The sequence below is a fragment of the Geotrypetes seraphini genome, chromosome 2 (genome assembly GCF_902459505.1).
Source record: "Geotrypetes seraphini chromosome 2, aGeoSer1.1, whole genome shotgun sequence".
Classification (NCBI taxonomy): domain Eukaryota; kingdom Metazoa; phylum Chordata; class Amphibia; order Gymnophiona; family Dermophiidae; genus Geotrypetes; species Geotrypetes seraphini.
This window is the reverse complement of record NC_047085.1, coordinates 192,252,033-192,279,965: the sequence shown is the minus strand read 5'-3', so window position 1 is coordinate 192,279,965 and position 27,933 is coordinate 192,252,033. Positions and strand designations below refer to the sequence as shown.

The 27,933-nt window shown below is 39.7% G+C and overlaps 1 protein-coding gene across 1 annotated transcript in view; it reads right to left on the bottom strand.

The window, feature by feature from the left end:
• KIF13A (kinesin family member 13A) overlaps nucleotides 1–27,933 on the bottom strand; it is a 483,305-nt gene that overhangs the window by 16,413 nt on the left and 438,959 nt on the right. Inside the window, 3 exon segments of the mRNA XM_033934590.1 lie at nucleotides 1,066–2,149; nucleotides 17,798–17,899; nucleotides 25,798–25,949. Coding sequence (XP_033790481.1) covers nucleotides 1,066–2,149; nucleotides 17,798–17,899; nucleotides 25,798–25,949 — 1,338 coding nt within the window.

Genomic DNA, 27,933 nt, shown 5'->3' with positions numbered 1-27,933 from the left:
TAGGGGTTCTCGACCCACTCCTCCTTTAATTTTGGCTGATCCATCTGTAAAAAATATCCAATTAAAGTCATTATTTGTCAAATCATTTTCATTTTTGATGGCAAAATTTTGGAATTCTTTTCTGTACTCTGTACACTTACAAAACAATTCCTTACATTTCAGGAAAATTGCTAAAGCTCGTTTTTTGATAGAATTTTTTGTGATAGTTATGATTTGGTTCTTGTTATTCACCTGCTTTGAACCTTTGCAGAGATTAGGTGGGATATGTGCATAACATAGGGCTCCTTTCACTAAGGTGCGCTAGCGTTTTTAGTGCACGCACGAAATTACTGCACGCTAAACCGCACGGTACGCTTCTAGAATAACACCAGCTCAATGCTGGCGTTAAGGTCTAGCTCGCACGGCAATTTAGCATGTGCTATTCAGCACATTAAGGCCCTAACATACCTTAGTAAAAGGAGCCCATAATGTAACACTAAGACGGTTGGGATGTTAAGATATCCACTATGACTATGCATGAGATACATTTACATCAATGCCTTCACTTTATGCAAACCTATCTCATGAATATTTATTTTGGGTATCCTGAAAACCTGACTGGCTGGTGTATCCCAAGGACAATGTTGAGAGTCCCTGGCTTGGAGGCATGTAAAAATTTTTAAAAAGTACTTTTTTATGCCAGGGCTTCCATCCTGTTCTCATCTATACAAACACATACATCATTTGAGAAATTTGGTATATTTTCAGTTTAAGGTCAACTGACCTATAAAAAGAAATGCATGGTATGGGTTTGACATGCCTCATTTATGAAAACTGATGCAGTGATTGCACAGTTGGGATTCTGGCAACATATAAATGCATACTGGTTCCCACAGCAAAACTACTACTGACCAGGAAAGTCTTTGTTAAAAGATGTTATGGTATTCAGTCAATCCTGTCATCCCATCGGCTGAGTATATTTAGGGTTTCCATTGCATCTATTATGCTACCAATCAAAACGGGGTTACTATAACACTTGTTTATAAGTTAACACAGCAATGTATGCATGCTAATTGGGTTTCTTACCTAATTGGCCACTTAGCTCTACTCCAACCCATATGCCCTCTGAATAGTCCACTGGACCAATATACTTCACTGTTCCCGTCTTGCTGTTTCCAAGAGAGACTTGCGATCCTATCGTTACCCAGTCAGGTGGCACCTGGATCGGATGTCCAGAAATGCCAGCAACATATTCCGAGACATCTGAATGATTCTTTCCATGAATGTTGTTGCCAGCGGGAGAATCAGGGCAGGCCTCACAGAAAATCCCAGGACTTTTTGAGTTTGACAGTTGGCGACCCTGTGGTAGGGTCCGGTCTTGTGACTTATGAGCAGCATCTGATAAGTCTAAGGCACTGCCTTCTATAGCATTCCGCGTGTCTTTCTCTCCATTAGAAGAAACAGAATAGGCTTGCTTTTCAGTAGTATGCTCAAAGTCTTTTCCATCTTCTACACCCATGAACTCTGTAAATGCATAATCTTCAAAGACATCTAATATGTGTTCTACTGTGGTTGCAGATGATGAAAAACCAACAGAACTGAGCTTCCTTGTGCCAGATGAAGTGTCCAATAGAGAAAGAGAACTAGTTCTATGGAGAATGTTAGGTACATTTGCTGTGGAATGTTGAGGGCCTGGAGTCATTTTTTGTAAGGCACTTTGTTCTTTGAGTGATGCCAGGTTTATCTTATCTTTTGCCAGTTCTCTCTCTGGCTCTATAAATTCCTTGCTCAAAGATCTTTTGAAATCACATGCCGGGTGATGATCTGAATGGTCGTGCAAATCCAAATCCCTCACCTGACTGGTTAGTTGGTCGATGCTGTCACTGCAGGGGACCATTATGTCAGACAAAGTCACAGTGGAGGCACTGTGAGAGACATAGCCACTGGTGATACTGCTAGTGGTGGGGCTGCGAGACACCTCCTTCTCCAGGACACGGGAGTTGATGAAGTCTGTTTTGGAAGAAATCCAGTCCCTATTCTCCAGGCTGGCATTGTAAACAGCAAAGTCTGCAAACTCCTCAGGTACATAAGGCCGTAAGCTCTGTGAGCCCTGCAAGCTCATTACTTTCCTATTAATAGCCTCAAGTTCGTTGTCGTCTTCCTCAGAGTCCTGCAGAAATCATAAAAGCGGAGGTCAGAGACCTAGAAATGTCAGTGTATTTTAAAAACCCAAATTTTGTTTTCAATTACATTACATTAGTGACTTCTATTCCGCCTGTACCTTGCAGTTCTAGGCAGATTACAACAGAAGAAAACTGGACATTTCCAGGAAAAATTACACACTAGGGGCTGGTTACATAGTTGAGTCTTAGAGGAGAAGTTACAAGATGGGTAGCGAGCAGGGGAGAAATTCCAATATGAGTAGAAATCAGGAGACAACTGACCGTTTATAGAATTATTACAATTTAGGGGCTGGTTTCGTAGTTGAAACTTTGTGGAGAAAATGCAAAAATAGTGTCAATTTGAGGGGGAGTTATTTTGAGGGCGGGGGAAGGACATGGGGAGAGTTAGGATATCTGGATGTGTTTTTTGAATAGCCGGGTTTTGATTTACTTTCGAAATGATTTGTAGTCGCTTGTTGCTGTCAGCAAGTTAGTGATGGAGGGGTCTAGTTTCACTGCCTGCGTCGCTAGTAGGTTGTCATACATCTTCATGCGTTGAGTACCTTTGAGTGGGGGGTAAGAAAATGGGGTCAGAGTTTTCCTTTGTCTTGTTGTAAGGTTCCGGTTTAGGCGATTGTTTAGATAGGTGGGGGTTGTACCGTTTATTGCTTTCAATAATAGACAGTATAATTTGAATTGAAGTCGTGTTTGTATAGGTAGCCAGTGTGAGTCTAGGTAGGCATCGGTGATGTGGTCAAATTTTCCAAGTGAATAGATCAGTCTGAGGGCTGTGTTCTGTACAGTCTGTAGCTGTTTTATCAAGTTTGTGGGGCATGGTAGATAGAGGATATTACAATAGTCCACTAGACCTAGGACTAGGGATTGGACTATGAGCCTATATTGCTCTTTGTCGAAGAATAAGCCCAAGCAACCTCAACACCTTATGCTACTCCCACAGTCTCTCCTGATTTTTATTCCCTTGCATACTAGTTCAGGTCATATGCCAGGCTAAGTACAGGACACAATACTTCCTTCAAGAAGATATAAGCCTAATACAAGATACTAGGCGTGGTACTCATAACACATCAAGGTATATCCATGCCCTTCACAAGAAGAATAAACCCAAAACACAACAGTACTTATAAAGATGATTCTGCAAAGTCAGCCTTGCATAAAGCATCTTCAAACAGTCTACTTCTCAGGTTTAGGCTGTTCATGCCTATGGATTTTGGTCAGAGAGTTTGTGCAATAATGTATATACAGGAGTGTGCAGACATGCATCATTTTCAACTTCCTTATTTTAGCATCAGAGAAGGTGGAGTTCAGAACTTCACTTTACTAAATAACAAGAACCTTATCCAAACAAGCCCTCATTTCATGAGGCCTCCACACAGAAATAGTGACTTGCACATTTAAGAGAACAGTCTCTCTGATGCAATATTGTTTCGATTAAACTTATATTCACAAATGACAGATGACTGTACTATGATTTAAATGCTTAAGACTAGTGCGGCTCAACTTACATTTTTCAGTGCACAAGCTTTCTCCTGTGGTGAACAGGGCACTACCTCCCCTTTCCAGCTATTCCTGATTTTACCTCATTCTTTCACTCTCTGACCGTCATGTTTCCTCCTATTCTGTCATCAACTTCCTGTTATGGAATAGGCAGAGACATGGCAGGCCTCCCAGGAGGGCATAAAGAGAAAGGCCTTGCCCAAGCCATAACATGAATATGGTGTCAGAGTGGGTGGAAACTTTCACTTCTGCTTTTTTTGTCTTAGTTGTTCCTTTCACAGAAGAGATCTTGGTCCTGGCTATGACTAGTCTGATACAGAAGTGGCACAGAGCAGGAAAGGATGCTGCTGACTGCTGCAGTAAAGGAGTACCAAGGAAGGAAAAAGGTTACATGTTGAATGGGAAGAAGACATAAGGGATGCTGAACCTTGGTATGGGGAAGAGAGGTAGCACGGAAATATGGTAGGGGGCAAGGGAGATGTTGGATTGCATGGGGGAAGGAGAAAAAAAAGGGGAAGATGGTGGAATATGGGGTGGAGAATAGAGTAAGAGAGGGTCAGGGAAATGTTATATTGTGCAATGTGCAGGAGAAGGCGAGGAGAATGAGGAAAATGCTGGCTTGGACTTGTACATCTTCTCAATTAACAATGCTTTTGCAGGAATTGAATTTGTGCTATGCGACCATCAAATTTGAACCTCTTTGGGACTGTACATCTGTGACTTTTTTGGATATCGAAATCTCCTTGGATGTAGGAGGATTTGATACTTCGGTGTTTGTGAAACCTATACTTTACGAGTATGCATCCTTTACATTCTCGAAAAAGCATTCCTTTTTCCTAGTTTTTAAGCTATAGGCGGTTGTGTTCCTCTACAAGAAAGGGTACCTCCAGGCCAATGTCAAGAAAGGTGCAATTAGAGTTAGATACAATCATAGAGGGGATTTGTTAGAACCAAGAGTATGTGAGACTCAGACTGATTTGGTAACATGTGTGTTGAAGTACAATACTCATATGATGGATTTTGTGAAAATCATTAAAAGAAATTTACATATTCTGTCTGCCCATCAAATATATTATTTTCTTATTCCAGAAATAATAATTTTTTGTGTCCTGCCGAAGTATTGAATTGTGAATAGAAGAGGGTAGCTGCTGGGGGACATAAAAAAAATGTGGTAATTGTTCGATCTGATTTGATGGTAGAAGCATCACAATTTGTGCACCCAATGACATCTAATGTTTATAAATTATACTCTAATGAATCCTGTACTTCTCAATGTATTATCTATGTATTAATGTGCTCTTGTAAGCTTATATATGTGGGGCAGACATCTCGTCAATTAAAGACTCGCTTGATTGAGCACTGGTATTGTGTGAATACAAAGATTATGGAACCATTATTGAATCACTGCTCAGTATGAATTTTCTGATTTTCGCTGTTTGGTTCTTGAACAGCTTCAAGTGAGCAAGTGTCACAGTAATATCCACCGTTGTTTGAGACATTGTGAACAACGGTGGATATTTAATCTCTGTTCAGTGAATCCCTGCGGGCTTAACCATTCAGTAGAATGGAAAGCCTTTTTGTGAATGAAGTGATTTACAATCTGCAATGTCAGTGGGAGTATTGAAGATCACGTCATCACGCTGTGGGAAGTGCTTTGGCTCTTTTAATTGGGAGCTTTAGGCCTCCTTCCTTCAGTAGCTGGTGATACGCTGTGGAGCTGTTTTTTCAATCTTCTGGTCACGAGCAACATCCATTCAGCTTTGTGCAAGGAGTAATTACTGCTATTTGCAAGAGTCATTCAGTTAGAAAATCTTACTGTTAAAAAATGTTTGATTTGGCAATGTTACAAAGAAAAAATGCTTAATCTTCAAGAATGAATGGTTGACGGATCATTCATTTGACGCGAGTGCAGGCATTCACAACGTGGATCTCAGAGAAATTTTTAAATATCTTGAAGCTTACAATGCTATCTGTGTAACATGCTTGAAAGAAGGAATTAATGGGCAGTGGAGTACAGAAAAAAAAAATAGAGTGCATGGAAATTAGATTATCTGAAGCATCATGTTAGTCATAAACTCTGTGGACACTATCACATGGACTTTTGAAAAATCTATTGATCGAATCACCTGAAATTCAAATCAGGTAACTATTTGTGCTATGGAATTAAATCAACTGCGAATGAGGATAAAGTTTTAATTGATAACGTTCTGCTAGTTATCAAGCTAGATTCATCTATACAATGTATGCAGGAAATTCACGATCAATTAGAGAAATATAGAAAAGTTATGGACAGCTGTAAAAACAAAAATTAAGGGCTCCTTTTACGAAGGTGCGCTAGTGTTTTTAGCGCACGCTATAGTGTGCGCTGGCCGAAAAACTACCGCCTGCTCAAGAGGAGGCGATAGAGGCTAGCGCACGCTATTCCGCGCGTTAAGGCCCTAACACGCCTTCGTAAAAGGAGCCCTAAGTGTCTGAATTAAAAGGATGCACAAACAGAATTATTAAATCTGAAGTATTTATTGCAATCTTGACCAAAGTTTTCAAAACATTGATATTGTATATTCAATTCAGGAAAGATGGTGAACATACACATACAATTATGCTTGCTGGAAAGAAGTTAGTAGCTTGCAATGGTGGTTTTAAGCAATTTTATTGTGATAATGATTTCAATATGGACAGTGATAGTTACATTAGATGGTGCATCAGTGATGCTTGGAAGACATAATGGTTTGAAAGCACTTTTGTCAGATGATGAATGACTTAATGCAGAACGCTGTGTGGTATACTGAGAATTTAGGCATCGATGATGCTTAGAAAGATTCTGCTTACAGTAAAAGGATGACTGAAATGCTTATATACATCTACATAATGTTTTGCAGATCTAGTGCAAGAAAGGTGAAATTTAATGAGATTCTAAGGTGGCAGAATGGGAAGCTATTTCATTTAAATTTCTAAATGGAAGTGCTATGATTTAGTAGAACTCTGCAAATACCATATATACTCAAATATAAGTCGATCCAAATATAAGTCGAGACCCCCTTTTCCCCCAAAAAGGAGGAAAAATTGTTGACTTGAATATAAGTCGGGCAGCTTAATATTCAAGTGCCCTACTCTGTCAGGCTCTGCACCCAGGCCCCTCACTGCCAAGCTCAGCACCCAGCCCCCTCTTCCCTCCCTCCCTCCCCTGTTAGGTACTGCACCTAGCTCCCTTCTTGCCAGGCACTGCACTCAGCATCCTTCCCTCCCTCCCCTGTCAGGTACTGCACCCAGCTCCCTTCCTGCCAGGCACTGCAGGGTCCCCACCCTTCCTTCCCTCCCCTGTCAGGCTCTGTACCCAGCACCCTTCCTTCCCTCCCTCCCCTGTCAGGCTCTGCACCCAGCACCCTTCCCTCCCTCCCTCCTCTGTCAGGCACTGCACCCAGCTCCCTTCCTGCCAGGCTCTGCACTCAGCACCCTTCCTTCCTTCCCTCCTCTATCAGGCTCTGCACCCAGCACCCTTCCTTTCCTCCCTCCCCTGTCAGGTATTGCATCCAGCTTCCTTCCTGCCAGGCAATGCACTCAGCACCCTTCCTTCCTTCCTTCCCTTGTCAGCCTCTGCACCCAGCACCCTTCCTTCCCCCATTACTCTGCACCCTGCCCCTCCCTGCCCTAGCCTCATACCTCATCTGCCGATCCCTGGTAGAGATGCAGCGGGCAGGAGCGAACTTTCCAAGTTCCTGCCCTGCTGTTAACCAGCTACCGCGAATGGCGCTGCTGCTCAGTGCTGAGCAGCTTCCTTACTGGCTCCTGCGAATTCTCGGGAGCCAGTAAGGAAGCCTCTCAGCACCGAGCAGCAGTGCCAAATTGTGCTATTGCTTGTGCTGTTTAGCAGCCAAAAAAACTCCATTTGCGGCAGCGGGGCAGGAACTCGGAAAGTTCGCTCCTGCCCGCTGCACCTCCACCGGGGATCGGTAGATGAGGTATGAGGCTAGGGCAGGGTGCAGAGCCTGGCAGTGGTGGAGGCAACCAGAAATAATTCTGGGAGGGGAGGTTGGTTCGAATATAAACAGGGACCCCCATCTTTGGGACAATTTTTGGGCTCAAATATCCCGGTTTATATTTGAGTATACATGGTATTAGGAAGCTAAGGCTGCAGCATCTTGGAGAAAACGTTCATTTCAGTGAAGCCATAGTGGAACCGCTATCATCTTTCAGTGCTTCTGTTAATTCAGATTCCAGTTTGTTAAGTAGAGATGTGTGATCATTTGGATAAAAGATGTCCAGACCATGAATTACAAGAATGATCTGTGTTTGATAAGGATTGCTGTACAACTTCATCCCAAACAGATTATTTTTCCCTTGGATATCAATAGTTTACCAGATTGGCTAATTAATACTGCACTTTGTTTAACAAAGATGAAACGTATTTTGTAAAGCAACTCTATGAACGCTTCAAAATTTAAGTTTCTTACCACTGAGAAAATGAAACATGGGCTAGTAAAAACATTTATGTCAGTAACTTTCATACAACAGTACTGAATTATTTCTTCTATTGGAGATTTGTGGAACTTTTCAAGCTTTCAGTGCTGATTTGCAAAAGGGGTTTCGGCTTAATGAAAGTGATTAAAACTAAAATGGTAAACTGACGAAGTTGAACAACAATTAATCAGGATTATTTCCTTAATATTTTATTTCTTAAGTAAAATAAAGAGATGTCCTTTTGTAATGTGGGCTAGAGGGATAATTTTTGTTTATTGGGTTTATTATTGATTCTTTACTTCTGTATAAAATCCAATTCCTGTTTGCTTTTCTGTAGAATTGTAATTGAAAAATTATTAATTAAAAAAAATCAGGATTAAAATATATCTACACTCAGGAAAGTGTTAATCTGGACAGTGTTGATAATTTGTGGAAAAGAGAAAAGAAGAAGGGGATCAGTTTTTGCTTCAAAATTTGCATTACCGCATAACATTAAGCAACTTAGGGCTCCTTTTATCAAGCCGCGCTATCGGGGTTAACGCGCGTGACTTTTCATCATACGCTAACCCCCGCGCTGGCCAAAAACTACCACCTGCTCAAGAGGAGGCGGTGGCAGCTAGTGCGTCTGGCGCTATTACGCGCGTTAAACCACTAGCGCGGCTTAATAAAAGGAGCCCTTAGTCTGAGGACAACTTATCTCAGATATTTAAGCTGTGCCCAACAGGACCTGCTTCATAAATCTTTGAACAACTGCTGTATCACATTTCATTGAGCTGTGAATATCCCTAGAAGCTGACTCGCTCAGCGAAACAGGTCCTGTTGGGTACGGCTTAAATACAGTGGAACCTTGGTTTACGAGCATAATTCGTTCCAGAAGCATGCTCGTAAACCAAATTGCTCGTATATCAAAGCGAGTTTCCCCATAGAAAGTAAGGGGAACTCGCTTTATTCGTTCCCACCCCCTCCCCACCCCCCGAGGCCAGCAGCACTGCTCTATACCCCCGAGAACTGGCATTGCTCCCCCCGCTCAAGAAGGTCCCCCCGCGTGATCCGGAATCTCTCCCGCCACGACCTGGCATCCCCCACACGATCCGGCACCCCGCCCCACGCCGTGATCCAGCACCCCCCTCCCACCCGAACACTTCGCTTACCCTCCATCTGGCACCCGGCACCGGCACCAACGCACAGGACATGCCGGTGCCCGAAGATCTGCAGTCCTTTTTGCTGGGCCTTGAGCATCTGCGCATGTTCAAGGCCTTCGAGTTCCCGCTCTCTCCGAGATGCTCAAGGCTCAGCAAAAAGGACTGCAGATCTTTGGGCACCGGCATGTCCTGTGCCGGGTGCCAGATGGAGGGTAAGTGAAGTGTTTGGGTGGGTGGGGGGGTGCCGGATCGCGGGGGGGGGGGGAGGGGGTGCCGGATCGCGGGGGGAGGCACTCGTACATCGAGGCAAGCTCGGTTTGCGAGGCACCAATTTTGCAAATGTTTTGCTCGTCTTGCAAAACACTCGCAAACCGGTGCACTCGTAAACCGAGGTACCACTGTATCTGAGATAAGTTGTCCTTTTTTCTCAGACTAAGGGGTCCTTTTACAAAGGCGCGCTAAGTGTTTTAGCACACGCTAAACACTAACACGTGCATGTTAGTATATGGACATGTTAGCGTTTAGCGCATGTCTATTTAGTGTGTGCTAAAATGGCTAACGTGCCTTTGTAAAAGAGGGGGTAAGTTGTCTAATGTTATGCGGTCAATGTTCTTATCATTTGTTATCATTTCAAGCTGAATAATGATAGCAGTATTGACAACCATTATGGGTTTTATTATGGCAATCAATGCCTTTTAGAAAAGTGTTTTGTTATATTTGGGTGCAGAAATTGAGCACATTATACACAAAAATTTTTTTTAACACTTTGATTATTCACAAAAAAAGCTTTAAAAAAGGGAAGATTTTTAGAACCCATGATAGAAAGTGGAACCGATAAGTCTCAGACTGTTTACCTTGAGTCGGATTCTGGGTGGGTTTCTGAGGTTCTTTTCCTTCCTGATATATAAGCTTTTTCCTCAATGTTACACTTAAGAACCTCTATTGGCTTGTGCAGTGTTGTAGCGAGGAGGTTTGTTTCCATCTCTTTTTTTTCCATTGAGTGTTTGCATATCTAAATTTGCCACCAAAACTTGGGTGCGCAACTAAGATCCACATGCAAATTATTGGCTAACTAGCCAAATGACATTTGGCTGTGCGCTATTTTATAAGGCATGATGCTTAAATGTAATAGCACGTAACTCAAAATAGGATATGGCTATTGAGGATGGTGGCGCTATGATGAATCTTTCTGAAGCCTTGGAGAGTGTGTAGGAAGCAATTTGTGAGTATATGCAAACAAAGAAATATACAGTATATACTTTATATGCATGTAGTAAGCAGATGAACTGGAAAACTATGAACAATAAGAGTAAGAGAAAGAAACAATATAAAATTTGTGAGTTCTTGCTAGGTCTTTAATAAGAATTCAGGTAATAAAAGTTGAATTAAAAACTAAAAGTTGCAGAGGCTGATATTCAAAACTTTGCCTTATAATCAAAAGACTTTTTGTCCCCTTCTTTATTTCTTGTCCTTAGCCCTGGGTATGTTAGGTGAACCCAGTTTTTCTGTCTTTGCTTTCTGTTGCTTCCCCTTTGCTATTATAATGCGTTAGTTTTAATTTAGCTAGATTTCATTACATTACATTACTGGCTTATATTCCGCCTGTACCTTTCAGTTCTAAGCGGATTACATCAGAACGATAACTGGACATTTCCAGGAAGAGAAATACAAATACAATTAAAGGCGTAAGGTCTAAAGCAATTTTGATGAGAGGATTCTAAGAGGGGGTGAAAGGGGAAAAGGAAGGGATTAGGACGTTTGGGTGAATTTCTTGAATAGTAGGGTCTTGATTTCTTTGGGGAAAGCCTTGAGGTCAGTTGATGCTGTCAGTAGGTTGGTGATGGAGGGGTCCAATTTAGCTGCATGTGTTGCAAGTAAGTTGTCATACATCTTTTTGCGTTTAGTTCCTTTAAAAGGGGGGTAGGAGAAAGGGGATTGGGTTCTCCTCTGTCTGGTTGAGAGGTTCTTGTTTGGACGGTTGTTTAGGTGGGTGGGTGCTGTTCCGTTTAAGGTTTTGAATAACATGCAGTATAGTTTGAATTGGATGCGGGCTTGTATTGGAAGCCAGTGTGAGTCTAGGAAGGCGTTGGTGATGTGGTCAAATTTTCCAAGGGAATAGATCATTCTGAGGGCAGTGTTCTGCATGGTCTGTAGTTGTTTTATTAGGTAGGTGGGACAAGAAAGGTAGAGGATATTGCAGTAATCCAATAGACTTAGGACTAGGTATTGAACTATGAGTCTGAATTGTTCTTTTTCAAAGAATTTTCTGATTTTGCGAAGGTTGCGCATGGTGAAGAAAGCTTTTTGTGTGATTTTGTTGATTTGCACCAGAAGAGTGCAACCTCTGTCTACTGTTACTCCAAGGAGTTTGAGAGTGGGTTGTAAGGGATATTTGGTGGTTTTTATTTCTAGCTCAGTTATAGAAGGGGTTTTGTCCTTTTCAAGCAGTAGAAATTTAGTTTTATCTGGGTTGAGCTTCAGTTTATGTTCTGTCATCCATTTTTCCACTGCTTCTAGAGTTTTTTCCAGGATGCCTGATTTGGTGGGGTCTTGTGTGTCAAAGGGGAGGAGTATGGTGATATCGTCTGCATAGCTGAATGAAGTTACTTTGAGTTTGTCTAACAGGGTACCGAGGGAGGAAATGTAAAGATTGAAGAGCATGGGTGACAGTGGGGAACCTTGGGGTACTCCTCAGGGGTTGGTCCAAGGCTCCGATATAAGATCCTTTGTTTTTACTCTGTATGTTCTTGTTTTAAGGAATCCTTGAAACCAGTTGTATACTTCGCCTGAGATCCCTATTGCTTCTAATATCTGAAGAAGTATAGTGTGGTCGACCAGGTCGAATGCGGCAGAGAGGTCGAGTTGAATTATCAGCATCCTTCTTCCTTTGCTAAGGTGCTGTCTGACTATATCTAGAAGGGAAGCTAGCAGTGTCTCGGTGCTGTGGTTAGATCTGAACCCCGATTGAGTTGGGTGGAGTAGGTTGTGGTCTTCAAGGTAGTTGGTGAGGTATTTGGCAACCAGACCTTCTATTAGTTTAACATATAATGGAATTGAGGCGATGGGTCTGTAGTGGAGGGGGTGTCTATTGGTCCTTTGGGATCTTTCAGTATTGGGGTGATTATGATTTCCCCTAGGTCTTGTGGGAATTGGCCTTCCGTGAGAGTTGTTTGGATCCATTGCAAGAGGCAAGCTCTAAATTTGGGGGATGCGTTTGTCAGTAGATATGACGGGCAGTTGTTCAGGTCGCATGATGCTCGACTGTATTTTCTGTAGAGTCGGTTCATGTCCAGCCATTGCACCTTTGTAAAGTTGGACCAGTGCCTGTCAGCTGCAGTGGCTTCATCTGTTGTAGGGTTTATTATGATCTCGTCTAGGAGGGTCGGTGAGTTGTTGAAGGAGGCTCTAATATTGGCGATCTTATTCTTGAAATGGTCCGCTAGTTGGGTGGCCGTTGGAGGGTGGATTCCTTGAGCGGTTAGGAATGGTTGAGTGTCGGTGAGGTTCTTCACAAGTTGGAAGAGTTTCTTTGTGTCTAAGGATTCTGTGCCTATTAGTTTGGAGTAATAAGCTCTTCGTTTTTCCTTAAGTTTGATCTTGTATTGTTTTATTAGGTTTCTCCAAGCTACTTTGGTTGGTTCTTGGTTCTTTTTTTGCCATGCTCTTTCGAGTTGTCTGCAGTGTCTCTTTAGTTGAAGAAGTTCTGTGTCGAACCATTTGTCTGAAGATCTGCAGAGTTTGTGTTTTGTCTTTTCTGGGGCTAGACCGTTCAAGGTTGTTTCGCTCAGGGAGCGCCACTGGTGAATGAATACATCGTGGTCTATGGAGACGATTGATGGGTCTACTGTGGTCCAGAATGTAAAAGGGTCGATTTTTGGTCGGGTTTTGAAGGAGGTTTTGTGGGTTTCGTGCTTGTTTGTGCTTTGAGTCCAGTTGATGTTGAAGGTAAATTTGAAGTGGTCTGACCAGAGGGAGGGGTGCCAGGCCCCATTGGAGATATGAATGTTTGGTGCGTGGGGGTGTTGTGACATGTAGGCTGCAATATCAAGTTGGTGGCCTTTTTCATGTGTGGGCTGAGGATACAGAATTTGGTAAGAGAGTGCGTTGAGGTATGAAATTATGCCAGAAGCTTGTTTGGAGGAGGTGTCTTCTAGGTGGAGACTTATATCTCCAAGGAGCAGGTTGTGTGTTGAGGTTAATGAGTTCCGGAAGATGAAATCTTCAAGATCGTGTTTTGTGATGTTCCATTTTCCTGGAGCTATGTAGCAGAGGATGCAGGTAAGGGTGTCTTTGAGTGAGTTACTGGAAAGTTGGACGGCAAGCAGGTCTGATTGTGGGGTGGAGTGTTTGTCTAGGACAGTGATGGTAAGGTTGTTTTTTACTAGGATGGCCAGACCGCCCCCACGCTTTTTTTCTCGGCAGACTAATTCAAGTTTGTATCCCTTGGGGCAGAATTCTGTAATGCTTGGGTCCGAGTAGGAGGATAGCCAGGTTTCGGATAGGAAAAGGCAGCCTAGCTGTTCATTAACTATCCAGTCTTTTATTAGGTCTGCCTTTGGGCTGATTGATCTTATGTTCATGTACGCACAGGGGATTGAGAAAAGATGTTTGTGGTAGTTGGGGATAATCTGTGGATGAAGGAGGTTCTTGGGTGTATGGGGGAGTTTGTGACCCGACTTCTTTGTGTTGGGAGGTGGTTTTCGTCCCCATGTGGGTGGGATGCTTTCTTGTGAGGCTGTTGTGCATTCTATTAGGTTTCTTGTCTGGTGAAGTTTCTTGGGTGATTGTGTCTGCCTGTATGTTGTTGTCACTATTGGTATTGGTATTTCAGAGTTACAAAGTCTTGTTTATTTACTAAGATCATGTTGTTTGATGTATGTATGTCTGGGCACAGAAAGAATGCATGTATGTGTTATAAAAAAATATGTTTTACTGTTCTTAGAATTTAAAAGGGTGCATGTAAGAAAAGTTTGGCAGAGGGCCTCTTTTATCTTTATTACACAGGCAAGGCTTGCAGAAGAATTACTGCACAGGTCCTGGACCTATTGGGCCGCCGTGTGAGCGGACTGCTGGGCACGATGGACCTCAGGTCTGACCCAGCGGAGGCATTGCTTATGTTCTTATGTTAAGGGGCCCTGTGTGCCCTGTACACTGTATTAAGACACAACTAGAAAAATAATGACATTAACGGCCTCTTTTACAAAGCCGCACTAGCAGCTGCCACACGGCAACAGCCTCGAAGCCCTTTAAATCTCTACGGGCTTCGGGGCCGTTAGCGTGACTTTGTAAAAGAGGCTGTAAATTTCAGGATATACTGTATCAGTGGTCCCCAACCTTTTTGACACCAAGGACCGCTTTTATAGAAGCAAATTTTTTCAGGGATCGGTAAAGGGGGAGAGTGGGATTTGGGGCAGGTTCATACACAATATACATTAACAAAATAAATAAAAGAGGCTTTTCCTCTTTCTTTTAGGTCCTAGTTCATGCTTGCTGTCTAACACCAGCTCTGGCAGGATACATATTTAAAATCTGACATATTGGAATCACACAATAGATATTAAAATTATTTTTTCTACCTTTTGTTGTCTGGTCATTTTGGTTTTCCATCATCTTGGTCCTGGTTTCTCTTTCTGCTTTTTATCTACTACCAATTCTCTTTCCAGTGTCTGCTGTCCATTTTTTCTCCTCTTCTCTACTATCACATTCCTTCCTTATGCCTGTCTTGAATGTATTGATTTTTCCCTTTCAGCTTTCTTAACTTTTTCTTTTCTTTTTTGCCTCAGTCCATTCAAATCTTGTCCTCTCTCACCCTTCTTTTTTTAAAAAACTTTCAGCTACCTCTCAATTGTCCATCTTCTCTCAGTCCCTAGCTCTCCCATGTCCCATCTCACTCCTTTCCCAGCCTCCTATTTCCTTCAATCTACTCCTCAATACCACAGTTCTACCACTGTACTCACTGTTCTCTCACTAGTCATCTCCCTTTTGACCTCATCCACATCCAATTTCAGAATCCCCTCCCTCTTTCCACTGGTCAGGCTGTATCTCCCTTTCCCTTTCTCTCCATCCCCTCGCATACCCAGCTCTCTTCCCTCCTGCCCTCCAATGGGTCCATCTCTCTTCCTCTCTCCTCATGATCCAACATTTTGCTTCTGCTCTTTTCTGTTGTTCTTCTTCCCTCCTCCCTTGATGCTGAACAATGAGATGGAAGAAAAATAAGAGAGATGCTGCATCTCTCTCCCCCTTCCACATCCAGGCATAACATCTCCTTTTCTCCCTCCCACCCCAGATCAACTTTTCTCCCTTTCTCTTCTCAACTGCCTCCCATCCCATCTCTCCCACTGCCTGCCTGCCTTCCTCCCCCAGGTCCACCTTTTCTCCCTTTATTTTCCAACAGTTCTCACTTCAAGTATGTCTTTCTCTCTTCCTCCACACCACCCCAGGCCCAATTTCTTTCCCTTCAGACCATTGCCCACCATTTATCTCTCTCTGTCCATTGTTCTGGACCCATAAGCTCTCCCCCCCCAATCTGGCACTTCTTAATTAATACCTCCCCCCCTCTTCGTACTTTAAAAAAAAACAACCAGTTAGTCCATGAGGTTTCCTCCTCGGCCCAGCACGCTCTGACCCTTCTCTCCGTGCCGGTCCGATGTTGTCCACACTTTCCATCATGCTGAAAAACTGCCAGCCTCGGCAATAATTCAGTAACGTTGCCCACAGCTCCCTTTTCTGCTTTCCGTCTGCGCGGTCCACCTGGGTGGAAACAGGAAGTTGCAGGAAAGGGAGCTGCAGGCAATGTTATTGAATCACTGCCGAGGCTGGCAGTTTTTCAGCATGGCGGGAAATGTGGATGACATCAGACTGGCACGGAGAGAAGGGAAAAGACATGCTGGGCCATGCCTTGCGTTCTGTCCTCAGTGAAGGGGGCAGCCATTTTGCTGTAGCCTTTCACTGAGTGAGTCTCCGTTGCTGGCAGCTTGTGGCCCAGCTGTCAAACCATGCCGAGTTCTACAATATCCGTGGAGATGATGTGGTATATAAACTTAAGGTTTAGTTTAGTTTAGTTTAGACGGCTGCGGGACGCTTGTAGGCTGCAGACTAGGTGCTGGGGACCCCTGTACTATATTGTGATTCTATATTTTATGGGGCTATTATTGTAACATCAAAAATTTAAGGTTTTAATGAGTTAAAGAAGAAACTGCAGTTATTTAAACTTAATTGTATTATATATAACTGCAAAAAGAATGACCTATGTAATAGAATGAAAATTCTTTTGACCAATGGTGTGCAATCTGAGAAATTATGTCACATGGCCATTTAACAGTATACTGTATAAGAAGGTGCAGCTGAAAAAGGTTTTGAGACCTCTGGACAGAGAGTCACATAGCTTTGAACTCTCTCTGTCAGACTTCTCCTTTGTATAAATTATATTGTTGTTGGAATTTTATGGAAAGGCTGCTTTTGTAATTAGCTGAGTTTTGATAAATATTGAATCAATATTTTCAATTGAACATGCATATATTTGTACATATTAGTTTGGGATATCCTTGTTGGGCAGGGGTTACAGTCACCCTTGCTCACTATGGGAGAGGTACGTGTGTGTTGGGGCATTCTAAAAAGTTACGTGTGTCCTTAATTTGGGTGCCAGCATTTTCAGCAGGCGCAAGTCTGACATCAAAAGTTAGGCAGGGGAATCGATGCTTGGCACCAATTTCTGAGCGCCATTTATAGAATTCCCCCCGTGGTGTGCTTATGCAACTGTACTGATTCATTCAACTTAAGTCCCCTCTTCCTCCCCCCACCCCCACCGGTTAGTAATACTGTGTGCTCTTAAAATCCCACATAAAGCTACACGGAACACATTAGGTAAAAAGATTAGCGTTTCACACAGCTATTCTGCAAAATGCTGTAGCTCCTGCTTAACATCCCAAGAACAAAGCAATTATGTTTTATGAAAAGGAATCCTTTGTTCATGCAGCTAAATCATGCAAGCAGAAGCGGAGAGAGGTTGTTCAGTGTTAACAGCAGCATGTTTAACTATACACAAAAAATATATTTTTGCTGTTTGCTTTGACAAAAGGTTAACTACATGCTTTCAGCTATCCTCAGAGCTGAATGTAGAATTACTTACTGCCTGGAGACTTAGGCTTTGTAGCTTCAGGTGTTTTCTCACAATCTGAGCAGCATACACAGAAATGTTAGGAGAATATTGAGACGCTGTAATTGTTTGTTGCTTATGCTATCAAGATTGCTAAACTTTCGGTGCTTAAAATGTTTGTTTGGTTTTTTTTCAAGTAACTGCACTCATTGATTAAAATGAAACTATGAAACCAAGAGGGTAAAAATATTGTAGTACCTATTTCAAGTGTCTGCTTTTGCAGGTGTATGGAAAATAAAAACTAAAAGACAAAATATACATATATGTTAGCAAATGACTTTTGCTGTTTTGGCATTTGCTCTGTGATTGCCCTGATAAGGGCAGAAAACCCACCACCAGGAACTAGAAGAAAAATGGATGCAAATAAACAAACAAAAAAAACTTACAGTCTTTTCATGTATGCTATTGTTTTCTGCCGGCATGCCACTGGCACTACATCCTGAGGGCACAACAATGCCAGTGCAATGTGTCTGAGATGAAGACATGCTCTGAAAAGGTTAAGACACACGACACATCACACACAGGCAGAGGAAGCAACTACATTAAGATCATGCAACTACAAGGCATTAGTGTGAAACATGCAAGTCAGGCACAGTTTTCTAGATGAACCTGGATAGAAGCTTGTGCACTTGTCTCCACCTGTCTAATTACCCACATTAAAGACCTCCTAGCAAATTATTTACTTGAAACACAATAAATCTCTTCCAAAGAGCACCCAAGAACTGTAGAAATTGCAAGATGATTGCAATAGATCTTTTTTTTTTTGCTTACTAAACAATAACTTCTTTTTTCAAATTAAGTGATTCTTCAGTTTAAAAAGTTTCTCTTTATCTACCCAGGAGAGGGGTAAAACATAAAATACAGGTGAGGGGACATGGATAGGACTTAAGGGCCACATTTAAGGCACAGATAGAGAAGCACATTCAGCCTCTGTGCTATCGGGTATAAAACACAGAATTACCAAGGTTATGGAGACCAGGGGGGCGTGGCTTAGCGCGAACACGAATGGAAGTGTAGTCGCAAAGCTCCTCACCATCTAGGCACAGAATATAAAAAAAATATATTTCCTTCTGGATAATTTCATTAAAGAAATAATTGCTAAAGAAGAGGAACATAGGATAAATGAGATGACCTCTTTTGCTGAAGTTAAAAACGAAGCCTGAGGTAATTGAGAGCTGAGAAGGCAAAGCACCGTTTTTTATCTCCAACGATACTGTGAGATTTGAAATGCAGCGCTGAGACAGTGCAGCCTGCGAGTAAAAAACCGAAAGAGAGGTAATACCGGCTTTTGAAAAGTGAGTCGTTAAAAAAAAAAGATAAAAATAACTCAAAGTTAATTGAAATAAAAGATTATTTCAGTGAATTTTGCTCTCCTCTATCGCAGCTGCGATTGGGCTTGTGAGAGGAGAGCTGGAAGAGAGGATTGCCGGTTTAATTTTCTAAGCATTGAAACGGCGAGATATCGAAGATAAGTGACGGATCGGCGCACCATCGGAGATAAATAAATGACAGAGGGAAAAAATCTAAATAATATTGTGAATGACCGACAGTGAAAGGAATTGGAGAGGGAGGAGAGAGCTGGCAGTTTGAATCTACCCTCTTTCAAAACTGTGAAAAGACTCAAAAATGCAGATTTTATTTCACCGCTGAAACGGCAAGACATCGAAGAGCTGGAATGGTGAGGAAATAGAGAAAGAAACGCTGACATTGAAAAGAATAGTGGCTAACTAAAGATAAATTGCTGATTCTACCGAATTGTCTTTAAGCTGATGTGAAATGACTGTGAGGAAAGGCTGATAATTGAATTGGCAAACGGAAGGGAAAAAAAAAAAGTTTCAATGCAGTTTTAAAATTAATACTGTTAAGCTGTATTATTAGAAGACTTGTTTAAAGGAAAAAAATACTAACTACAGATAAAAAAAAGTATAAGAAAGATTGACTCTTAATGTGTGGATGTTGTCAATAGAATTCTTAAGTGTGGCCGTTTGAGGCGGCCATTTTCAGTTTAATGAAGAAACAGAACACAGAGTGACTAACTGAACTTCTACCTGAAACCTATCTATTTGTTTATTTTTATTCAACGATTGATAGATATTGAGGTAGATAACAGATAAGAAACTGCTGACACTGAAAAAAGGCTGAGGAGAAAATAATTTTTAACAACTTTTCCCTGATTGATACAGAGAGGCAGTGAAGTCAGCTGAAAAAAAAAAAAAAAAAAAAACTGACTAAAAAGAGGAAAGTTTCAAAGCGGTACTAAAACTAGTACTGTAAAAATTATAACTGTGCAAAAACTGAAACAAGACAGATTATTGTGAATTCTGACCAAAAGAGATTATATAATCTCCTGTAATTACAAAGAAAGAAAAAAAAAAAAAAAAAAAAAAATTTAACATCATGGCAAGTACCAGACAAAGCAAAAATGAGGTTGGCACGTCAGCGAAAAGACAAAAACAAGATCAAATAACACCAAGCAAGATCCCACTTCCTGCTGAGGAACCCGACATACTAAGTAAAGCGGAAGTTATGGAAGAACTAAGACAAATAAAGCAAATGCTTAAAGAAACAATAACAAATATGTCTGAAATGAAAGAAGAAATATTAAACATTCACAGACAAATGGAAAGTAACAACAAAAGAACAACTGAACTAGAATCAAAAATGGAGGTCTTAGAAATTGAAACAAACAGATGCAAAAATGATAGTATGGAATTAAACAAATTAAAAGATCAACTGGAAGACTATGAGAATAGAGGAAGAAGGAAAAACATTAAACTTTTTGGAATACAAGAAAACTTGGAGGGGAAAAATGTTATACTTTTTCTAGAAAATCTAATTCCAAAAATAATACAACTGGACCTGAAACAACCTCTAGAAATAGAAAGAGCGCATAGGATCCCAATTAAAAATACGGAAAATAAAAGCAGACCAAGACCAATAATTTTCAAAATGCTTAGATACCAACAAACATTGGAAATATTAAACGCTGCAAAGAAAGACAAAAATCTTAATTATAAAGGATCTAGAATATGGTTCCTACCGGACTTTGTCAAAAATACAGCAAATAAAAGAAAGAGACTATTAGATATGAGACCTCAACTAAAAGAAAAAGGTTTTAAATATGGTCTATATTATCCGGCGAAAATGAGAGTGTCATCTGGTGATAAATCCTTATATTTCGAAGATCCTGAAAAACTGAAAGCTTTTCTTTCTAAAACAGAACCTATGATATTTTAATATAAATTCAAGATGTATAAGAAAGAAAGAGCAATACATGGAAAAAACATTAATAACATACTAATATATGATTTAAGATCAAAACTTAATGATGTAAATAATAATATCAAGAAATATATAAATAAAAACTGTTAAATGAATAAATATATGTTAATGAAATGATATGAAAATATGACAAACAAATATTAATGGTTAATATAAATAGATAAAAGGGAAATTTTATTGAACATTAATTGCCTAGAGGGGAGGAGAATATTTGGATTGCAATTCCAATGTGTATCCTTAAGCAGCCATTATATTGGGAGGGAAAGGGAGGGAAAAAGATAATATTTACTAGAATGTTTAAGGAAAAAATAAAAAAGGGAATATATATTTTAGGGGTAAATATGTGTGTCGTGAAAAACACTTTTTGGATTCTAAAAATAAAAGAAGAGAGGAAAAAAATTATAATGAAAAATATTAAAATGTATAATGTCTTTTAAAATATATTCAATTAATGTCAATGGCCTGAATCACGTAATCAAGAGGAAAAAAGTATTAACATTTTTAAAACAGCAAAATGCGGATATTTACTGTTTGCAGGAGACCCATCTTAATATGAAGGAATCACAGAAATTATCAGGTGGGTGGGTAAAGGAATGTTTTTTTGCTCCAGCAGTGGGTAAAAAAGCAGGGGTTGCAATTCTTATAAATAAAAAATGTATGGCCAAGATTAAGGTTAAAAATTCAGATCCACATGGAAGATGGATACATATTGATATAGGTATGGGAAATGATATCCTGACGTTGTTCAATATATATGCCCCTAATTCGAATCAATCAGAATTTTTTAAAAAAATACAGAATATGTTATTACCACTGACTGCCTCTAATTTAGTGGTAGCTGGAGATTTTAATGCTGTAATAGATCCATTATTGGATAAAAAACCAGGTAAAAATATTAAATCTTTAGGTCTAGATAATTTGGTTCAATCATGTGATTTGAAAGATATATGGCGTATTCTTCATTTTAATGATCAGGAATTTTCATTTTGTTCACAGGTTCATAAATCATTTTCAAGAATAGATTATATTTTTGTTTCAACAAATAAAGTACAACAGGTGATTAAAGCTTCCATAGATCCTATTATAATTTCGGATCATGCGGGAGTATGGATAGAATTACAATTAGATCAATTAGAGAATGGTAGACCTCTTTGGAGATTTGATAATGCATTGCTTGTGGATGACAAATTTTTGAAAAATTTTAAAACACAAATTAACGATTTCTTTCAAATAAATTTAGTGGAGGATACATCTATAGAGAATGTATGGGATGCATTTAAAGCAACTATGAGGGGTAATATTATATCATATTCAGCTTTTATTAAGAAACAGATTAAAATACAATATATAGAATTAGAAAAAGAAATAAAAACATTAGAAGCTAAATTGGTAAGTAAATGGGAATATGAAGTTTTGCAAGCTCTTTTGAAAGCAAAAGGTAAATATAATGAATTAACTTCAAAAATGATAAGAAGAGATTTGTTTTCCAAGCAAACAGTGTATTATGGAAATTCTAATAAGGCGGGGAGACTATTGGCAAATTATCTTAAAGCAAAAAAAAGAACTAATATTAATGGAATAAAAGATGATAATGGTATAATAACAAATCAAACAAATATAATATTAAAACAATTTTTAAAATTTTATAAGGACCTATATTCTTCCGAGCCTTGTTTGGAGAGACAAAAAGACGGAAAAAATTTTTTAGATTTAATTAATGGACCTAAGGTTCCTGATCATATAAAACGGAGTTTAGATGAACCTATATCATTAAAAGAATTAGAAACAGCATTGAGATCTCTTAGAGTTGGATCCGCTCCAGGTGGTGATGGATATACAGTAGAATTTTATAAAACATTTCAAAATATCCTTTCCCCACATTTATTAAATTTATATCAGACACAACTTATAAAAAGTAATATTAAAGGTACTATGGCTGAATCAATAATAATTGTTTTGCCTAAGCCAAATAAAGATCCTACTTTGGTTTCAAACTACAGGCCTATATCTTTGATAAATGTTGATAATAAACTTTTGGCGAAAATTTTGGCTTTGAGATTAGCCAAAGCTCTCCCACATATCATAGATATGCATCAAACGGGTTTCGTTGCTAAAAGACATTCCTCTAATAACTCTAGACTATTATTTCACATGCTAAACTTATCAAAAAAATTAAATGAACCGGCTTTTGCAGTTTCATTAGATGCTGAAAAAGCATTTGATAGGGTAGAATGGAATTTTATGTATCAGGCTTTAGAATGGTTTGGTATAGGTTCTGGATTTATACAAATGGTAAAAACATTGTATAGCTTCCCAATTGCAAGACTAAATATTAATAATAAGATATCTGATGGTTTTCAATTGCAGAGGGGAGTTAGACAAGGCTGTCCTTTATCTCCTTTGTTATTTGATGTTGTATTGGAACCCTTATTGTTAGCAATACAGCAAACGAAGGAGATACAAGGTATTCCATATTCAGATATGGAATATAAAATTTCGGCATATGCTGATGATATTTTGCTTTATTTGAGAAATCCAGAATCAACCTTATCTTCTTTATTGAAATTAATTGATAAGTTTGGTAAATTTTCAGGTTATAAAACTAATTGGAATAAATCTGAAATTATACCCTTGAATGTTCATTGTGTAAAAGGATTATTTGATACTTTTCCATTCATATGGAAAGAAGAAGGATTTAAATATCTTGGCATTCAAGTTAAAAAAACAATTGAAGATACTGTAAAAGAAAATGAAAAATATGTATTAAAAAAAGTTACGGAGTTATGTGAACAATGGAACCCATTACATATTTCTTGGTGGGGAAGAGTTCAAACTATTAAAATGATGATGTTGCCTGTAGTTTGCTACCAAATGAGTATGATACCTATTTATTTTCAGGGGTCCTTTTATAAAAAACTCAATAGCATTTTAACAAAATTTCTTTGGCTTGGTAAAACACCTAGAATAGCTTTAGTAACTTTGCAAAAATCAATTAAGGAGGGAGGGGTAAATTTTCCAAATTTCTATAGGTACCATCAAGCCTATATTCTACGTCAGGGTATGTATTGGATCCTCCCAGAACTTATGGATAATGCACCGGATTGGTTATATTTGGAATGGCGCCTTATGTTTCCCCTAAATTTAGTTCATCTGCCAAGTATTAATATACCCAGAAGATACAGAGAAAATAAAATAATAATGGATACTTGGAAAACGTTAAGATTTATTGATAAATTAACACCTATCCCAATATACAAATCAACGAATCAATCTATATGGATAAACTCCAAGATCAAAATTGGCGGAGCTCAAATCCTTTGGAAGAACTGGATTATTGCAGGCATTAGATCTCTAGACGATGTTATTTCAGAAGGTAAACTGCTAGATTTTTCACAATTGCAACATAGATTTGGTATTAATAAAACACAAAGTTTTAAATGGTTGCAATTGAAGCAGGCCATTCAGGTAGGGTTCCCTGAATGGAAAACATTGAACAATCAATATAGTTTAAAGTTCTTATGCTTTAAAGCAGACTTCCTAGGACATCAAGCCGCATTGTGGTATAAATTAATATCTGGATATTTGAATAAAAAACCAAAAAATGGTCTAAGAGACATTTGGAGCATTGAGATTGGACATCAAATTAATGCATCTCAATGGCCACTAATTTGGTCTTGGAGAATGGGATGTACAGTGTCAGCATCTATGAGACAAACATGGTTCTTTTTATTACATAGAGCTTTTTGGACCCCTACACGTTTGCAAAAATTAGACAGTTCTAAGTCCAATAAATGCTGGCACTGTAATCTAGAACCAGGGACATTAGATCATTTATTATATCATTGTCCCTATATTAAAACTTTTTGGAATTCAATTTGGCCACAAATTAACAAATTAATGGAAAATCATATTGCAATATCATATGATACAATTTTATTTGGAATGTTGATGAGAAAAAAAAGTCAAATTTCACCAGAAAATAATAAACTTTTATTAATTATGACAGGGGTTGCCATTCAACATATAACTAACAACTGGAAAAATTACAACAACCTAAATTATACATTTTGGTGGAATACAATATGTCACATTTTTAAAATGGAAAGAACAATAGCAATACAAAGGGGGACATATACTAAATTTAAAAAAATATGGGGGCCATTGACAAAATACTATAATGAATAAATAATAGGATATTTTTTTTCTTCTTTTCTTCTTTTAGGGATTTTTTTTTTTTTTATGACACACATAGAGGGGGGGTAAGGAAAATAATTTATACATAAAAAGTTATAATATATTATACAAAATGTAATGTATGAATAAAAGGTAATAAAAGGGTGGGGGGAGGGAAATGGGACAAAATTTATTTAGAATAACTTGTATTAGTTATAAAAATGTTATTGAATATTTATCAATTGTATTCTAATATGTTGTATAATTTTTATAAAATTTGAAAATTAAAAATATTATATTAAAGTAATAAAAGGGTGGGGGGAGGGTGAGGGGGAAAATCAAATTTAAGATATATAATGTATTAGATATAAAAGTGATACTATGCATTTATCAACTGTATTTTATTATTATGTACACTTTATGTAAAATTTGAAAATAAAAAAAATAATGGGAAAAAAAGGTTATGGAGACCAGCATCACTGGGGTCTGCTTCTTTTTCACATGGGAGCTGCGTTGTTAGCTGCAACATACAACCTGGGCACTTGTGTCACAATTCATCATCACTGAAGTAAGGCACAATGCATTTCATACCAGTACAGGATTCACTAGTTCACTTCTCTCTATTAGCTACACATGCTGCGAACAATCTACACTAGTGGTTCCCAACCCTATCTTGGAGGACCACCAGGCCAATCAGGTTTTCAGGCTAGCCCTAATGAATATGCATGAGAGAGATTTGCATATAATGGAAGTGAGAGGCATGCAAATCTGCTCCATGCATATTCATTAGGGCTATCCTGAAAACCCGATTGGCCTGGTGGTCCTCCAGGACAGGGTTGGGAACCACTGATCTACACCACACTAAGGCAGATGACTACGACTACCTATTCCTTACAAGGGATATTGGGGTGGGGGGAAGGAGAGTGCTCACCTCATGGCTGAGCAGAGGCTGGGTTTCCACAGGGATTTTTTGTTTGTGCTCTTCTTTTACAGGCATTAAGGGTTTGAAGAACTTTGGTGGCTGAGGAGAAAATGCTTTGAATGGACTAGATGTGGTAGCATGTTGACTCTCTGGTGCACATCCTAGAAAAAGAAGAAAACACCAAATATTAGTTCTCATGAAAAGGCTCTGCTATCTGAGTCATGTGGGTAGAGAAGACCAGAAAATAAATATCTGCTTTGTTACAAAACAGGTTGGAGGAAGGATGAAGATCACCTGTAGCCAGGGTCATTATTTTTGTGGGCTTACCCTGTTTCCATGGTGTTCTGGCAGTAGCAAAGATGAATCACTTCATCTCCTCCTCCATTTCAGACATCATAATAAATCAATGATTACTGCAGAAGATAACTGGAAGACAGATCGCTTATGGGAACGCTGTACTACCTGAAATTATGGAGTACTGGTGTCCTATCTGCCTATACTTTACACTGACACCGACAGCAGTAATTTGAGATAATTTTATAAAGCACTTTCCATGTACAAAGCATGCTACATTTGCAGGAAAGGGCATGCACATGTAAAAACTAGGCAGAGTGCACTTCCATTTATGCAGACATTCCTAGGGGTGCAGTTTGTATGATGCAGGGATAGAGCTGCAATGTATGCATGTATTTTAACATACATGAGTATATGTGCAAATTTGTGTGGGATGATCTACATGCTACTGGGGCTGGCTCTGGCTGGCTATTTAAAAAAGGAATACAGAAGCCCATGTTCCCTTTTTGGAACACTGGCAGAGATACCCTTCATAAAATACCCCCCATTATGTCACATCCACCTTCAAATGTTTATAGAAATATTTCAAAAATTGTTGGAAGTCTTCTTCAGATACATGGGATTTAATGTAGATTTGGTAGTGGTGGGTTTTATTATGCTTTAAACGCAATGATATCCACATCTTACAAAAAAAGCTTGAAGCTGGTTACAAAATACTTGAAAATAAATAAACAATATGGGCCATAAATTCAACTGGATAGTTGAAACAAAACATCTGATACAAGAGTTATCACTTAATAACATACAGATCATTCAGCTTTACTGGTCAAGTTACCATATGGAGTGATGGGAACTACAGCCACTCCCCTCTAGGAAAACTAGAGATGCCAAATTTCACAAAACTAATCAAGCCAACTAGACATAACAAGGAAGAAATCTTCCTGCTCCGTTGCCCCCCTTTGTTCCCCCCATGATTGCTGTCTGCCCTCAACACACCCCTCCCACCAAAGCAGCCCCCTTTCCCTCTCCCCCTGGCCCCCTGTTGAGCCATGCCTGCCTGCTCCGTGGCCATTCCCCCCTCCTATTCTTACCCTCCCTCCATCCATGGTTCCTGCCGCCTCTGCTGCTCCTCTTCAACAAAGTAGCCTGCTGAGGTTCGTGGCCAGTTATAGTGAACCTCATAGGCTGCTCTCTACCTCGGTAGCACATTCTCTCTGATGCAATCGGAAGTTGCGTCAGAGGAGAATCTTCCACCCACACATGCGACTGCAGGCAGGCAGGCTTCGCTGGCTTCAGTAAGTTTCTTTAGTAAAGCACCGCGAAGGTAAGGGGGAGGGAGGGAGATAGATTTGGCCGTAGGTAGGGAGGGAGGTGACTGCGCGCTTTCCCTCCCTTAACTGCAGGGACAAGGCCACTCACCACTCCATGGGGCAGTGGATGGCCTTGTCCCCATGCCCACAGTGAGCACTTCTCCCCCCCCCCCACCGTTACGGCGGGTTACCTGCTGCTACCCGCAGCTAGCCAACGGGTAACTGCCACCGTGTTATTCTTTAATAAGAAGATCAAAACAGTAACAAAGACTTTATTGCTTTGTTGCTGAAGTTAGGATAACTACTTCATAAAAAATAAAATTACTTGCCGTAGTTTCAAAGGACCAAGCATGTCAAAGAATGATGCTTATCTGGGCAGTTGTATCCTTACGCACACAGATGCTCATAACATTGACAGACTCTTGCATACATGACGTACATGTCACATATTCTGCTGGCTGGATTGGAGGGCAGTGGGGAGTAGGGGTATGGATTGAAGACTATATCAAAAAGGTGGGTTTTCAGTCTGCTTTTAAACAAG